The 18,068-nt window shown below is 36.9% G+C and overlaps 1 protein-coding gene across 6 annotated transcripts in view; it reads left to right on the top strand.

Annotated features, from left to right (window-relative positions):
- EVI5 (ecotropic viral integration site 5) overlaps positions 1 to 18,068 on the top strand; it is a 221,630-nt gene that overhangs the window by 96,219 nt on the left and 107,343 nt on the right. For all 6 annotated transcript variants that reach the window (XM_068540314.1, XM_068540313.1, XM_068540311.1 and 3 more), the window contains one exon: positions 10,351 to 10,411. In XM_068540314.1, coding sequence (XP_068396415.1) covers positions 10,351 to 10,411 — 61 coding nt within the window. The remainder of the gene's footprint in view (positions 1 to 10,350; positions 10,412 to 18,068) is intronic.

Below are 18,068 nucleotides of genomic sequence, written 5' to 3'. Positions count from 1 at the left end.
TGTTTCTCGACCTTGATATATTTGAAGAGTACAGGCCAGTTATTTTGTAGAAGATCCCACAATTTCGGTTTATCTAACATTTCCTCATTATTAGATTCAGGTTGCACATTTTTGGCAGGTATACCAATAATATTGTGTCTTCTCGTCAATTTTGGCTTGTCTCAATGTTGATGATGTTACCTTTTTCAAAAAAAATCAATTTATTTATTTTAAATTTTTTATTGAAATATAGTTGATTTACAATGTTGTGTTAGTTTCAGGTGTACAGCAAAATGATTCAGATATATATATACACACACACACACACACACACACATATATATGTATATATATATATATATATATATTCTTTTTTTACATTCTCTTCCATTATAGGTTATTACAAGATATTTAGTATAGTTCCCTGTGCTATACAGTAGGTCCATGTTGGTTATCTATTTTATGTATAGTAACGTGTATATTTTAATCCCAAACTCCTAATTTATCCTCCCCGCTTTGGTAGCCATAAGTTTGTTTTCTATGTCTGTGAGTCTATTTCTGTTCTATAAATAAGTTCATTTGTATCATTTTTTTATATTGCACATATAAGCAATATCATATGCTACTTAGCTTTCTCTGGCTTACTTCAATTCACTTAGTATGATAATCTTTAGGTCCATCCATGTTGCTTCAAATGGCATTATTCCATTCTTTTTTTAAGGCTGAGTAATAAGTCCATAGTGTGTATGTACCACATCTTCTTTATCCATTTATCTGTTAATGGACACTTAGGTTTCTTCCATGTCTTGTATTGTAAATAGTGCTGCTATGAACATTGGGGTGCATGTATCTTTTCAGCTTCTGTTTTTCTCCAGATATATGCCCAGGAGTGGGATTGCAGGATCATACAGTAGCTCTACTTTCAGTTTCTTAAGGAAGATGATGTTAGCTTTGATCACTTGGTTAAGGTGATGTCTGCCAGATTTCACTACTATAAAGTTATTATTTTTTCTTTTATGAGTCAGTAATTTGTGTCAAGGTACTTTGAGATTATATAATATCCTGTTCCTTACCTAACTTTCCCTCCCCATATTTGGCTCTGTTTATGATTGTCTCAACTCCCTCATTCCTTCCTTATTAATTGGCATTCTAGTGTAAGGAAGAGGTTTCCCTTCTTTCTCTTTTTAGTTATCTCTTTGCTTGCTTGCTTGCTTATTTATTTATTTATTTATATCTGTGTGAATCCACTGAGTCTTTTTTTTTTTTTTTTAAGAACTACTAGGTGGTTTTCAGACTGGTTTTTGAGAAGCCCTGTGTTTGTTTGTTTTTAATTAATTTGTTTGTTTTCATTTTTTGGCTGTGTTGGGTCTTTGTTGCTGCGCATGGGCTTTCTCCAGTTGAGGCAAGCAGGGGCTACTCTTTGTTGCGGTGCGTGGGCCTCTCATTGTCGTGGCTTCTCTTGTTGCAGAGCACGGGCTCTAGGCGCATGGGCTTCAGTAGTTGTGGCACACGGGCTCAGTAGTTGTGGCTCGCGGGCTCTAGAGTGCAGGCTCAGTAGTTGTGGTGCACGGGCTCGGTAGTTTCTCCCCAGCATGTGGGATCCTCCCGGGCCAGGGATGGAACCCATGTTCCCTGCATTGGCAGGCGGATTCTTAACCACTGCACCACCAGGGAAGTCCACTGTGTCTTATTTTATTTTGTGAATTATAGTCCATTACTCTCAAGTTGTCCCTGCTTTGTCCACTGGGAACCCCTTCAAGCTGGCTGCCATGTCTTTTTGACAAGTTCCCATGATTCTTTGAGAATTCCCTTACTTTTAGGGCAACAAAATATTCCAGATTCATCTTGTACCTTACTTCCTTCTACACAGGAAAAAGGCATTTCTCCAAAGAGCCTTGATTACTTTTGGTAAGCCTTTGAAATGTAGTCTGAAGGTAATGGATAGCCACCTAATCATTTTTTTTTAATATAGTTTTTTTTTTAAGAGTATAGTATTTTTTTGTTTTATCTTATTTATTTATTTATTTGTTTACTTTTGGCTGTGTTGGGTCTTTGTTTCTGTGCGAGGGCTTTCTCTAGTTGCGGCAAGCAGGGGCCACTCTTCATCGTGGTGCGCGGGCCTTTCACTGTTGCGGCCTCTCTTGTTGCGGGGCACAGGCTCCAGACACGCAGGCTCAGTAGTTGTGGCTCATGGGCCTAGTTGCTCCGTGGCATGTGGGATCTTCCCGGACCAGGGCTCGAACCCGTATCCCCTGCATTGGAAGGCAGATTCTCAACCACTGCGCCACCAGGGAAGCCCTAGCCACCTAATCATTTTAACTCTGGGAATGACATGATCCAAATCAACATTTTTATTTTTATTTTTTAAAATTATTATTCTTTAAAATAAATAAATGTATGTATTTATTTATTTATTTATTTTGGCTGCGTTGGGTCTTCGTTGCTGTGCGTGGGCTTTCTCTAGTTGAGGCAAGTGGGGGCTACTCTTTGTTGCGGTGTGCGGGCTTCTCATTGCGGTGGCTTCTCTTGTTGTGGAGCACAGGCTCTAGGTGCACAGGCTTCAGTAGTTGTAGCACGTGGGCTCAGTAGTTGTGGCTCGCAAGCTCTAGAGCACAGGCTCAGTAGTTGTGGCACATGGGCTTAGTTGCTCCATGGCATGTGGGATCTTCCCGGACCAGGGCTCGAACCCATGTTGCCTGCATTGACAGGCCGATTCTTAACTACTGTGCCACCAGGGAAGTCCCCAAAAAATACCACTCTGGTAATAGTGTTTAGAAAAGATTGAGTTAAGAAACTGACAAGTAGCAAGAACAATTAAAAGATTCCTCTAGTAATTTAGATAAGCCATAACAAAGGCCTAAAAATACTACCAGTGAAGGGAGAACGAGGGAGCTTTGCAGCTACTTGGAAGTAGGTTTGCAGAAACCTGATCACACCTCAGCCAGGTGATCAAGGTCAACATCAACAGTGGTATCCTGTTGATAGTTTATACCTTTGATGTGATGTGGTGAAAATGGGACTTAACCTCTGTGGTCTTCCTCCCCCAAAACCCATAATACCAGTATAATCATGAGCAAAGCATGAGACAAATCCCAGTTGAGGGACATACTACAGAATACCTGATGACCAGTACTCCTCAAACTGTCAGGGTCATCAAAAACATGGAAAGTCTGAGAAACTGTCCTAACCATGGGACTTTAAGAAGACGTGACAGCTAAATGTAGTGTGGTATCCTGGATGGGATCCTAGAGTAGAAAAAGGACATTAGCCAAAAATTTTGGAAACCTGAGTAAAGTATGGACTTTAGTTGTCAATAATGTATTAATATTGGTTCATTAATTGTCATAAATGTACTATGCTAATGTAAGATGTAAACCTAGGAGAAACTGGGGATGGGGTCTATAGAAACTCTGTACTCTTCTAATTATTTTGTAAATCTAAAACCGTTCTAAAAAATAAAGTTTGTTTTAAAAAATGATCAATGCAGATGAAAAAGTAATACTGAATTTTAGAGCAGTGTTAAGGTGGTTGAATTGAACATGCTTGGTGACTGAATTGGGAAACAAGGATTAAATGATAACTCGTAGTGTTTTGTTGTAGGTTTGTGAATGAGTAATGATGACATTTATCTCAATACATTACAAAATATCTACTTCACAGTAGTCATTTGTGAAGGCTATAAAGTTATTTCAACAGTGCAGCCATTGTTCAAAATGTTTCGCACCTTTTTAGAATCAAAATTTTTTGGATATCCTGTATTCGTTTAGACATACCAAAGTAAGAGACATAGCAGTGTAGCAGTTAAGGGTGTGACCTTTGGCAAGTTTCTCCTTCTTTCTAAGTCTCAAAATTGGCATATTACATAGTCACTGTGGACAGAAGATTGTGAAAAGATGGCAGAGTAGGAAGCACCAGGAATCTGTCTGCCACCTAGACAATAGTTGGCACTGCCAGAATCTGTCTGATGTTAACTATTTTGGAACTCTGAAGTCTATTGAAGACTTGTAACTTCTAGGGGTAGGCATGGTAAATTGCAGTTAATTTGATCAGTTCAGGTCTTAGCACATTACCCATTCTCTACCCCTTAGCCACTGACAGGCAGCTGTGCTTGTATTCCTGGAACAGCCTGCATGCAGCTTGTGGGAGTCAGGGTGGGCAAAAAAGACCGTGTCCTCCACATATTGGGGATCTGTGCTCTGATTCCTGATCACTGTTCATGATCGGACAGGTGCAAAGAAGTTGTTGTTGCACATCTCCCCATTGATGTTGCATCTCTCTCCACTGTTGTTGCACCTCTTCCTCTGGCTGAAGAGACTGCCAAGAGATTTAAAGGGCTTGTGCCCTTTTCTCCCCTTCATTTTTTTCTTTTTCCCCTTTTGGGAGCCAGACACAAAAGACTAGCACGTTCAAAAACAACTGCATATATGGAGAAAATTAAAACGTTACTGTGCATGCCCAAGGGAGAGGCTCAGAAAAGACCTGCGGATACCATAAGTTTACAGCTCAGGTTGGTCATCAACACAGAGACAGCCTATAACAATCAAAAAGACAAAAACAATAACAAAAAAATCCCCCAGCAAATTCTGGGGAGGGGGAGAATCTGATTTTCAGAGTTACCACATTACTAGATTCAAATGTCTAGTTTTCAACAACAAAAAAATCAAGGCATGGAAAGAAACAGGAAAATATGACCCATTCAAAGGAAAAAAATAAACTGTATCTGAAGGAGACTTCATGGCAGATTTGGTAGAGACTTTAAAAGATGCTCAAAGAAATAAAGGAAGATGTGGGAAAAGTAAAAAAGATGTATGAACACAATGGAAATATCAGTAAAGGGATAGAAAATCTAAAAACAAACCAAAAAGAAATTCTGGATCTGAAAAGTACAATAACTGAAATGAAAAGTTCACTAGAGTGATTGAAAGGCAGATTTGAGCAGGTAGAAGAATAAGTGAACCTGAAGATAGGATACTGGAAATAACTGAGTTTGAGGAACAGCAACAACAAAAAAGGACCCAAGAAAAGTGAACAGAGCCTAAGGGACCTGTGGGATACCATCAAGTGGACCAACATACACATTGTGGGAATCTGAGAAGGTGGGGTGGAGGGAGAGAATGTTGAAGAAATAATGGCTGAAAACTTAACAAATTTGTTGAAAGACATGAATATAAACATTTAAGAAGCTCATTGAACTCCAAGTAAAGTGATGTGAAAAAGACCCCACACCAAGACACATTATAATCAGACTTGCAAAAGGCAAAGAGAGAGCAAATCTTGAAGGCAGCAAAAGAGAAGCCAATCATTATGTACAAGGGATTCTCAATAAGATTATAAACATACTTCTTATCAGACACTTTGGAGGCCAGAAGACAAGTGGGCCTTCATATCCAAAGTGCTAAAAGGAAAGACAGTCAGGAATCCTGTATCTGGCAAAACTGTCTTTCAAAAGTGAGGGAAAAATCGAGACATTCCCAGGTGAATGAAGGCTAAGCTCGTTATCACTAGATCTGCCCTTCAGGAAATACTCATTCCTGCAGGGTGAAATGAAAGGACACTCACGAAACAGTAACTCAAAGTCATATCACAAAATGAAGGTCTTAATTAAGGCAAACACATGGGCAATTATGAAAGCTATTATTATCATAACAGTGGATTGTAACTCCACTTTTTGTTTTCTACATGATTTAATTAATACATTTTTTAAAAAAGCAATTATTAGTCTAAAAGTTACTAGTATTGTAATTTTTGTTTGTATGTCCAAGTCTTGTTTTCTACATTATTTAGGAGACTAATAGATTTAAAAGAATCATTAGTTTGTGTTTTGGGGCACACAATGTATAAATACATGTTTTTGTGACCAGTAACCAAAAGCGGTGGGAAAGAAGCTATAAAAGAGCAGAGTTCTTGTATATTATTGAAGTTAAGCTGCTATAAATTCAAATTAGATAGAGTATTATAACTTTAGAATGTTAATATAATCTCCATGGAACCACAAAGAAAATAACAATGGAATATACACAATAGGAAATTAGAAAGGAATTTAAGCATTTCACTACAAAAAAACCAACTAAACACTAAAGACGACAATAATGCAGGAAATGAGGGACAAAAAAAGCTACAAGGCATATAGAAAACAAATAGCAAAATGACAGTAAGTCCTTCCTTATCAGTACTTACTTTAAAAGTAAATGAATTAAAGTCTCCAAAAGACATAGATTGGCAGAATGGGGAAAACCACATGATCCAACTATATGTTATCTACAGGTGACTCATTTTAGATCCAAAGATGCAAATAGTTTGAAAGCAAAAGGTTGGGAAAAGATATTCCATGCAAATAGTAAACAAAAGAGAACAGAGGTAGCTATAGTAATATCAGACAAAACAGACTTTAATTTTAAAAGTTTCCAAGAGACAAAGTCAGGTAATATATATTAATGAAAGTTTCAATATAGCAATAGGTGTAACAATTATAAACATTTATACGCCGATGACAGACTATCAAAATGTGTGAAGCAAAAATGGACAGAATTGAAGTGAGAAATGGACAGTTCTACAGTAGTAGTTGGAGACTTCAATATCCCACTCTCAGTAATGGATAGAACAGCCAGAGAGAATATAAGTAAGGAAATAGAGGACTCAACACAATAAACCAACTATATCTAATAGAGATACACAGAACACTCTACCCAATAACAACAACACTGTTAAGTCTCAGTAGATTTTAAGAGATGTACAAAATATCTTCTCCAGCTGTAACAAGTTGAAGTTAGATATCAATAACAGAAGTAAAACCGGAAACAGCAATTTTTTTGAAATTAAACAACACACTCTTGAACAACCAATGGATCAGTGAAGAAGTTTTATTTTTCAGTAGCATCAAAAGAAATACTTAGGAATTAACTTAACCAAGGAGGCGAAAGACTTGTATAATGAAAACGTCAAAACATTACTGCAAGAAATTAAAGATATCAACAAATGGAAACACATCCCATGTTCAAGGATTGGAAGACTTAATCTTGTTAAGATGTCAATACTACCCAAAAAGATCTGCAGATTCAGTGCAGTCCTTATCAAAATACTGATGACATCTTTTTTGCAGATAGAAAACCCTATTCTAAAATTCATATGGAACCTTAAAGGACCCCAAATAGCCAAAATAATCTTGAACAAGATCAACAAAGCTGGAGGACTCACACATCCTGATTTCTAAACTTACTGCAAAGCTACAGTAATCAAAACAGGTTGGCACTGGAATAAAGATAGAAATAAGCCCTTACATACATGATCAAATGATTTTTGTCAAGGATGCTGAGGCCATTCAATATGGAAAGGACTGTCTTTCAACAAATGGTACAGAGAAAACCGGATATCCACATGCGAAAATATGAAGTTGGACCCTCATCTAACACCATATGCAAAATTTAAGTCAAAATGGATCAAAGATCTAAATATAAGAACTAAAACTAAAACTCTTAGATGGAAAACATAGGGCAAAAGCTTCATGACATTGGATTTGGCAATGATATCTTGCATATGACACCAACGGCACAGACAACAAAAGAAAAAATAGACAGACTAAAGTTCATGAAAAATTTAAAATTTGGATATTAAGAGGTAAAAACTTTCAGTTACAAAATGAGTCCTCAGTGTGAAATGTACAGTGTGGAGACTATGGTCAGTAGTTATATAATAGCTTTGTTAGGTGATCCTTTTGAAATGTATAGAAATGTCAAGTCACTATGTTGTGTACCAGGAACTAACATAGTGTTGTAGGTCAGTTATATTTCAGAAACAAATAAGCTCATAGAAAAAGAGATCAGATTTGTTGTTACTAGAGATGGGGGCCAAGAGAGGGGGAATTGATAAAGGCAGTCAAAAGGCACAAACTTCCAGTTTTTAGATAAATAAATACTGGGGGTGTAATGTATAACATGATAAAGATAGATAACACTGCTGTACATTATATATGAAGGTTGTTAAGAGAGTAAATTCTGAGTTCCCATCACAAGGAAAAAAATTTTCTATTTTAAGCCCTAGAGCGGAACAACTTTAATTTAAAAATGTAACAGGTTGGGGCTTCCCTGGTGGCATGCTGGTTAAGAATCCGCCTGCCAATGCAGGGGACAAGGGTTCAAGCCCTGGTCCGCGAAGTTCCCACATGCCACAGAGCAACGAAGCCCACGCGCCACAACTACTGACCCTGCGCTCTAGAGCCTGCGAGCCACAACTACGGAAGCCTGCGCGCCTAGAGCCTGTGCTTCACAACAAGAAAAGCCAACACGACGAGAAGCCCACACACCGCAACGAAGAGTAGCCCCCGCTTGCTGCAACTAGAGAAAGTACGCAGGCAGCAAGGAAGACCCAACGCAGCCAAAAATAAATGAAGTAAATAAATAAATAAATAAAATTTTTTAATCTGTATGCGGTAATGGATGTTCACTAAACTTATTGTGGTAATAATTCATGATGTATATAAGTCAAATCATTATGCTGTACACCTTAAACTTATACGACGCTGTATGTCAGTTATATCTCAATAAAACTGGAAGAAAAAATAAAAATAAAAAATTCAGAAATGTTCTATCCATTAGAGGCTCATAAAATTTAAAAATAAAATTTTACTGTACTTTGAGAAAATTTTTGTGTATTCTAAGACATTCAACAGAAAAAGGCAACCCACAGAATGGGAGAAAATGTTTGCAAATCACATATCTGATAAAACATTAATATCTAGAATATATACAGAACTCTTAAAACTCAACAGCCAAAAACTAAACAGCTGGATTAAAAAATGGACAATGAATTTGAATAGACATTTCTCCAAAGAAGAAATATAAATGGTCAATTAGCACATAAAGAGATGCTCAGTGTATGGTATAATATGGGTGAACTATGGGGACATTATGCTAAGTGAAATAAGCCAGTCACAATAGGACAAATACTGTATGATTCCACTTATATGAGATACTTAGTGTTGTCAGACTCACATAGACAGAATGTAAAATGGTTGTAGCCAGGGCCTGGTGAGAGGGGGAAATGGGGTGTTATTGTTTCATAGGTACAGTTTCAGTTTTATAAGATGAAAAAAGCTGTGGACATGATGGTGGTGATGGCTGCACAACATTATAAATGTATTTAATACCACTGAACTGTACATTTAAAAATAGTTAAGATGGTGAAGTTTGTTATGTGTATTTTACCACAGTAAAAAAATGTTCTGTGAGATAAATGAAATTATACATAGTAAATAATAGATTCTTGTCCTTTGAGGGAGAACTTGATTTTTAAAAGAAGCTATAAGTTATGTGGGGCCTGGTTATTGTTTGGAGGGTTTAACTTGTTATTAACATTTTTGATTGAGAGTAAGATATAAAAATAATTTGGTAGAACTAATTTTTGGGTGGCCGATAATTTTTTAAGATAATTTTGTGTTTATAGTAGAGTTGCAAAAATAGTACATTGCATTTGTTATTTCTTACTCTCCTACAGTCCATGACAGTTGTTCAGTCTTTTCTTGTCTTTTCTGACCTTGGCACTTCTGATGCGAGCTGGTCAAATATTTTTTAGAATGTCCTTCAATTGGGGTTTGATGATTTCTCTTGATTAGATTGAGGATATGCATTATTGGTAAGATACCACAGAGGTGAGGTGCCTTTCTCAGCACATTTTAACAGGGGGTGTGTCATGTCAATAGGCATTACTGGTGATGTTAACCTTCATCATTTGGCTCAGATGCTGTCTGCTAAGATCCTGTACTATAAATTTACTATTTTTTCCTTTGTAATTAGTAAATATTTGGGGAGAGATACTTTGAGACTGTGCTTAAACTTTTACCCACTAATTTTAACATTCATTCATTTTTCTTGCCTATGGCAGTTATTTATTGTGGAGTTCTAATGGTGATTTTTATATTTGCCTCATTCTTTCTACGTTTATTAACTGGAATTTTTTTGTTAGGAAGAGTTGTTCCTTTTCTCCCCTTAGAAATTTCTAGTCAAGTTTAGTTAAGATCCAGTTGAACTTTATCAGTGTATTTTAATTTGAGAAGGAGGGGTTTGTGCTTCTTCTGTAAGTTAAGGGCTGAATAGAATCTCTAAACTCAGTTCTCTGGTGCTTTATAGCATTTTACTTTCTAAAGTTTACTTTTGTGTGGTTCTTATATTTGTTCTTTTTGAAGTAATTTTTTTTTTTTCATGATAACCTGTATAACTATTGAGATGATTTTTCTGATTTCAAGTATCTCAAGTCATAAGTTGGGGGAACATAGCAAAATTGTATTTTGTGTTAATATATGGTTTTAAATTTTCTAATTTCCGTAACTAGTTTGGAATGAAAGCATACCTTTAACTTTTTTTTTTTTTTCTTTCTCAGGCTTGAAAAGGAATATACTACAATAAAAACTAAAGAAATGGAAGAACAAGTTGAAATTAAAGTAAGCATCTTAGGACTTTTAAAAGTACTGAACATAAATTCATTAAAGTCAGTTATTTGGCAATAGATGTTATGTTGATATATTTATTACCTGTCGTAAATTTAGCAATGATGTTTGTATTTATTTATTGATAAATTTACCATCCCACTCGATTATAGTTAAAAACAGACATTTCAGAAACCAGAATAATGTGACTGAAGTGGTTTTTGTTCTAGTGTGAAAGAAAGCAGCTTCTCCCTTTTTCTGGATTTATTGGTGGGTCATCAGGAGAAAATACTTCTTTGGGGAAGATAATTATCATTTCATTTAAGCATGTTTTAAAAAGTTATAGAGAAGATAATCTGTAACATGCTGAGACTAACAGCAGTATAGTATAAAGGAGACCAAATAGAGTAGATCATTGCATTAGAACTAATTATGGCTGCCTTAGAGATGCAGAAAGTTTTGACTAATTAAATTTTCTCATTGCTAACCAAAGATTATTTCTGAATTACTGTTCAGAGAAACAGGTAGATTTTCAATTTGAAGGACATGTAAATTCCCACGTGTACCTTAAAATTCTTGTTTGTATCCCTGTAGGCCAGAAATTGTTGAGGATCTTTGACATTGTGTGAGCTGGGTGTTAAGGAAAATTGAATTGGCGTTTATGCTGATATTTCAGGATGGAGATAATGAATAGAAGCATGAGTTAGTGAAGGAACTCAGTGACTGGCTGATCAAATTCCTTACCTTTTATTTTCCCCCCAACTGCCTGAAAAAAAAAAAAAAAAAGAAACAAAAACAAAACAAATCTATTGAATGACTCCACTTTAAAAAAAAACTGTATATTTGGATGTGTCTGATTTTTTACTTCAACCTGGCAAGACATTCGATGAACATCTTATTTACAGTTCCCTAGCCATGTATTAATTTAGCCTTGCTATAAAATAACACTTCATTACTCACACCCCACATGCCTTTTTACTAGGGAATGGGTTCTGTTAAATTACTACTCTTTCTTACCATAATCCTGCTCAGAAGCCTCCTGGGAGACAGTCTCTTCCCTCATCAACTCTGTCTCCCTTTTATAGATGTTTTATTTCCGTTTCTATCACCTACTCACTATCTGTTGGAAATAGATACTTATACATTTTTCAGAGAGAGAGAGGAGGAGAGAAGGAAAAGATCCCTGTGGATGTTTTTCCCTCTTTTTTTTTTTTGTTCTGTCACCCACCTGCTGCTCTACCATTTGCTTTTCTTTTAGGTTCCATGAGTAAGGATAATATTAAATCCATACCCTTCACTTCAACCTACTGAAAGTAAAAAGTATACCATCCTGATGAGTGGGGAGAGAGTATGGGTTATTGCATACCACGAATATTTGGAACTGCAAATCAAGAATCTGAGGATGGGGAAGCCATCCTGTTCATTTCATCATGCTTGTAGTTGCAAAAAAATAAAAAATAAATTAGCAGTTCTATGAACAATCCTTGCTCTTGAAGAAGTTTTTTTAAAATTAAGTCACATGAATGTAGGAATAGCAAAAGGCCTTTTCAAAAAGATCTAGCAGACATTAGCCTATATTTGCAGTTTTTTTCAAATTTTGATTTTTGGGGAAAGTTATAGTTCATATACCTCATAAAATACTTTCGAGTATGTTTTAGGCAAAAACAGATGGCACAAAGTTGTTTATAGAGAAGAATCTGGGGGAAAAATGTTTAAAAAGTTAGTGGAGTGCATTGGATAAATAAATACGCTGATCTCAGAGACAGTTCCTTTTATAAAATCTTGTTTCCACATAGTTCGTTTTTTACTCTTGTACCATTTTCATTCCTTTCTTCATTCCTCCTGCCCTCTGAAGGGCAAAGCCAAAACAATTTTTGTGTAACTGTACTTTTTTAACTTCATGTTTGCATATGTCTGATTTTTTAGTTGGACCTGGCAATTCATCTCATTCGCAACCAGAAGACCACCTTATTTACAATTAATTAGCCATGTATCATGGAGCCTCTCTCTTCATTGGGAAATGTCACTTCCTTATTCACATTCCCTTCCCCTCCCCCAAAGTCCCTTTTACAAGGGAATGAATTCTGTTAAACTAGTACTTTCTTGCCTTGGTTCTCTTCAAAAGCCTTCAGGGAGATAATCCTACACTGTTCTTTACACAAATAGTATGATCATAATTATGTGATGTTTTGATATAGAAGTAAAAAATCAGCCTTTGATGCTGTGACATGTGTTTAAGGTTTGACCTTCGGGTCAGTGACCTTTGCGCTAAGAATTATATCTGTCAGCTCCCTGATCAAGATGGTGACTTTCAAGTATTTTCCATTCCTTCTCTGAGGTGTTACAGGAAGATTTTGATAATAACGATTTTATACGGTAGATCTTACATTTTACTGTGCGAGATTTTCTGTTAATAGAAACACCTTTGTCAGTATCTTCTTCCAATCTCTTGATGTTCCACCTGAGGGGGAAGAGGTAAGAAATATTAAAATTCTAGCTTATGTTGGGATAAACCACAGATCTTTAAAAAAGAAGAGCCTTTATCCCCTACTCTATTTAAGATAGACATATGAATTTATGTTTAAATTTGTGTTTTGAGGTATAGAGATTTAAGCCCTGTGAAGAGGAGTTAGAAATTCTGACTGGTTTTTAGTCAGAATTTGGATATTTTTTCTTATTTCAAAAATTATGGAATATTCCAGATATGCTGAAAACTAGAGCGTAATATAAAAACATCTGTGTTTTCACGGCCTAACATAAAAAAAGAAAACATGACCAGTATTATCTAAGTCATCCAGGAATTATATTGAACAATCAATATAAAGTACTAGTACTGACACATTTATTCAACACTTAATATATGAAGGATAATTTACATACATTATCTCCTTTTATTCTTCCAATAACCTTATGAAAGGGTTGTTTATCTTTCTATGAAGAAACTAAGGTTCAGAAAGCTCAAATAATAAGCTAGTGATCATACTGACAAAAAGTGGTAGAAGTCAAGAGTTTGAACTCTGATTTGGGTTAGTCTGAGACCCATACATGTTCTTCAGTGTATACACACTACCACTTTGCAAGAGAAACTTTAACGTATTGTGATGTAGGAAGGATTTGGATGCACATTTTTTGTGGCATTACAAACTTTTCATTAAAAAATGAATAGCAAACAAAAATGAATAGCTACTTAATAAAATCCAATGGGGATATAATAGCATAATTTATTTAAGAAGTCATTCATTTAACAGATATTTACAGTGCCTGCTACATGCCCAAACACTGTTCTAGGCACTTGAGATGTGTTTATGAGACAGACCAATTCCTGCCCTTGTGGTACTTACATTCTAGTATGGAAATCAGACAATAAGTAAAATGTACAGTGTTTTAGATTGTGATAAGTGTTAAACAGAGGAAAAATATATCTTAGGGAAGGGAAAATAAAATGATAGTGTTCGGATTAAAAGTTTAGAGAAGTTGACCAGGTTACCTTTGAATAAAGACCTGAAAGAAGTGAGGGAGCTGGATATATAAGGAGAGCAGGGTCTGGTCAGGAGCGTGCTGATGAGGAGTAGTGATGGGACGACATGAAGATGAGGGAAGTGAAAGGAGGTAAGGTGTTGCACACTGCAGATAATGTAGGGAGTTGCTGAACATGTGAAGACTTTAGCTTTTACTCTGGTGAGCCACTGGGGTTTTCAGTAGAGAAGGACAAGATCTGACTTAAGTTTTCAGTGCATCTTCTGGCTGCTGTGTTGAGAGTATATTGCAGGGGTGAGAGCAGAAGCAGGGATATTAAGTAGAAAGCTGGTGAAGTAATGCAGGCAAGGGGTGGTGGTGGCGCTTGGACTGAAGTGTTATGAAATGATTGGATTCTGAATAGGTTTTAAAGGTATAGCTGATTGTGGAGGTGTCAGAGAGACAGGAATCAAGGACTTTGGCCTGAGCAGTTAGAAAAATGCAGTTCCCAGTACCTGCAATGGGAAAGTCTACAGGAGGAATACCAAGAGCCCCAGTTTTGGTTATATTAAGTATGAGATACCCAGGACCTGTTCAAGTAGCTCCTCGAAATACAGTAAGTCCCCTGTGTATGAACGAGTTCTGTTCAGGGAGCGCGTTTGTAAGTTCAGTTTGTTTGTAAAGTCCAACAGAGTTAGCCTAGGTACCCAACTAACACAGTCGGCTATATAGTACTGTGCTGTAATAGGTTTATAATGCTTTTCACACAAATGATACATAAAAAAACAAACACAAAAAAATAAACATTTTTAATCTTATAGTACTGTACCTTGAAAAGTACAGTACTACAGTACCACAGCTAGCATACAGGGGCTGGCTTCGAATTACTGACTGGAAGAGGGAGAGGAGGTGGAAGATGGTAGAGCTGAAGGATTGTCAGCAATAGGAGACGGAGGGCAAGGTGCAGTTTTAAGAACACACGTTCAAATCTTTGAAAGTTCACAACTTGAAGGTTCGTATGTAGGGTACTTAACTGTATTTAAAGTTGGAGTTAAGAGAGGACAAGCTGGAAATAAAAATTTGACAGTTATTGATATGATCATATTAAAAGCCATGAGAGTAGATGAGGTTACCTGGGGAATGGATGTAGATTAAACAGCAGAGTACGAGAATTAAGCCTGAGAGTAAGCCAACATTTAAAAGTTAGGAAGACCAAGAACTAATCAGCAAAGTAGGAGAACACCAGGGAAATATGATGTCCTAGAAGCCAAGAGAAAAGAGTGTTTCAGAAAGAGAGAGCCATTTACTGTGTCAAATGCTAAAGAAAGGGGACTTCCCAGGTGGCACAGTGGTTAAGAATCCGCCTGCCAATGCAGGGAACACGGGTTCGAGCCCTGGTCTGGGAAGATCCCATATGCCATGGAGCAACTAAGCCCATGCACCACAACTACTGAGCCTGCTCTCTAGAGCCAGTGAGCCACAACTACTGAAACCCACGTGCCACAACTACTGAAGCCCACGCACCTAGAGCCCATGCTCCACGACAAGACAAGCCACCGCAGTGAGAAGCCTGTGCAGTGCAATGAAGAGTAGCCCCAGCTCAAAAAAAGAATCAACACCAAAACAACCACATCTTATGAGCACACTGCAACTAGCAAGAGCCTGCGTGCAGCAACGAAGACCCAATGCAGCCAAAAATAAATAAATAAATAAATTTATTTAAAAAAAGAACAAGAGAGAATGTAAAATATATGGGCAAAAATGTAGGTAAGATGTTGGTTGTAGGATGTTGTGAAGTTCTATTGTGATTGCTTCAATTTTTTCACTGAAATCAGAAACAGGATTATCATCTGAGAGTGACAGTAGGGTGGAGGGTTGCTGGTTTGAAGAAAGAGGAGAAAGTATGAAATAGTGATCTAAGAAGGTGGGAGAAGGAATGGACTAAGGAAACACGTTATTGCTAGGATGCATTAAGAGTCCAACTGAATTTAGTGATTGTTAATTGAAATAAACTTTACGGTTTTATTTTTCTTTGGTCATATTTACTGGCTGAGGTGCAGACTCAAGAGTTGTCGGTGTGTTGACCCAGAGTAGTGGTTTCCCAGGCAAGTATGCTCACTACTAAAGAAAAGGGAAAGGGGGGATAAAAGCAAGGGAAAGTCTGCAATGATTGGAAATTAAACTTTGTTTGGGAAGAGAGGATATCAGGCAGTGAGGGACAGTGAAAAGTTGGTAGGATCCATGGATTATCCCAACGAGAAGGAGGATTATTGAGTTTGGGTTACTTCATAAAATGAGTAAGCTGGAAAGAACAGAGTGGTTTGTTTAAAACTGAGATTCCCCTATTTTGGCATATTTAGGTTGTGTTTCGTTTTTCATCATTAAAAAATAATGCTTGTGTTAACATCTTTGTATATAAAGTTTTGTGGTACCTTCTATTTCTATAGTCAGTTGTAAAAAGTAGAATTACTGAATTATAGGGTATTAGTATTTTTAAGACATTCAGTATGTACTAAGTAAATTTCCTAAAGAATATTTCCAGGATATGTTCTTGGCAGCGTTTCCATTTCACTAATACCTTGTGTACATTAGGTATTTCATTCTTGCTCTCACTCTTAGTCTCATTTTCTTTTCTAATTTGGTAGGTCAAAAAAGTCTCTCTTTTTAAGTGTATGTGTCTGTTGCTCTTTCTCTTTGTGGTTTTCACTTTAAAGTTTAGAAAACACCTTTTTAATTAGTTCTAGGAAATGTGATTAAAAGTAAGGATACTCAAAATTAATGAGAAATCAGTCAAGTGGTAGATTTTAGTCATTAACTTTCCTATATAGCAGCAATAAACATTTCAAAAGTATCTTGGAAAAAAGAAATTCCATTTGAAATAAAGATAAAAGCATATTTGGGACTTACCTGGTGGCACAGTGGTTAAGAATCCACCTGCCAATGCAGGGGACACGGGTTCAAGCCCTGGTCCAGGAAAATCCCACATGCTGCAGAGCAACGAAGCCCACGCACCACAACTACTGAGCCTGCGTTCTAGAGCCTGCGAGCCACAACTACTGAGCCTGTGTGCCACAACTACTGAAGCCCGTGTGCCTAGAGCCCATGCTCTACAACAAGAGAAGCCACCCCAATGAGAAGCCCACGCACCACAGTGAAGAGTAGCCCCTACTCACCACAACTAGAGAGAAAAGCCCTCCCACAGCAATGAAGGCCCAATGCAGCCAAAATTTAATTAATTAACTAATTTTTTAAAAAAGCATATTTAAGAATAGCCTAAATGAAAAATAGCGTAAAACCTAACAAGCACCGACAAACTTTGCAAAGGGTGTTTTTAAAGGATGAATAAAGGGGAGAGACAAAAATAACTACGTGTTGTATAAAAACAATCTAAAGAATAATTATTTTAAAAAGTAGACAAAAGTAATAAAATTATATTCATGCGCTAACTTTAAAAATATTATGAGCAATGCTTATCATTAACCAAGTATTTGGTGTTTATTAGGCAGTGTGCTATCTCGTTGAATTCTTCCAGCATCATTGTAGGTTTTATTAGTGTAATTTTCTAGTTGAGGAAATGGAGATTCCAGGGCACTGAATGACATCCACAGGTGTTAATTGTAGAGTGAGGATTTGAACCTAAACCTACCTCATTTCAAAACCTAGTCTTGGACTTCCCTGATGGCGCAGTGGTTAAGAATCTGCCTGCCAATGCAGGGGATGTGGGTTTGATCCAGGTCCAGGAAGATCCCACATGTCGCGGAGCAGCTAAGCCCGTGCACCACAACTACTGAGCCTGCGCTCTAGAGCCCGGGAGCCACAACTGCTGAGCCCACATGCCACAACTATGGAAGCTCACTCGCCTAGAGCCCGTGCTCTACGACAAGAGAAGCCACCGCAATGAGAAGCCCGTGCACGGCAACGAAGAGTAGCCCCCGCTCGCCACAACTAGAGAAAGCCCGCGCGCAGCAATGAAGACCAACGCAGCCAAAAATAAATAAATAAAATTTAAAAATCTACGTTAAAAAAAAAAAAAAAACAACCTAGTCTCTAAACTACTAGTCTACTAGTAGTTAAGGTTTGAGGAGGATAAAAAACACAATATAAGAAGGGGGGAAATTACCTATACCAGATGTTAAAAGAGATTACAAAGCTCTAATTACCAAAATACTGTGAAGGTAACCCTGAAACAGTCTTTAATAACTGATAAAGTCTATTA

This window comes from Eschrichtius robustus, chromosome 3 (assembly GCF_028021215.1).
Source record: "Eschrichtius robustus isolate mEscRob2 chromosome 3, mEscRob2.pri, whole genome shotgun sequence".
Taxonomy (NCBI): Eukaryota; Metazoa; Chordata; class Mammalia; order Artiodactyla; family Eschrichtiidae; genus Eschrichtius; species Eschrichtius robustus.
Note: the sequence above shows the minus strand (reverse complement) of the source record. Positions and strands in the feature narration are given on the sequence as shown.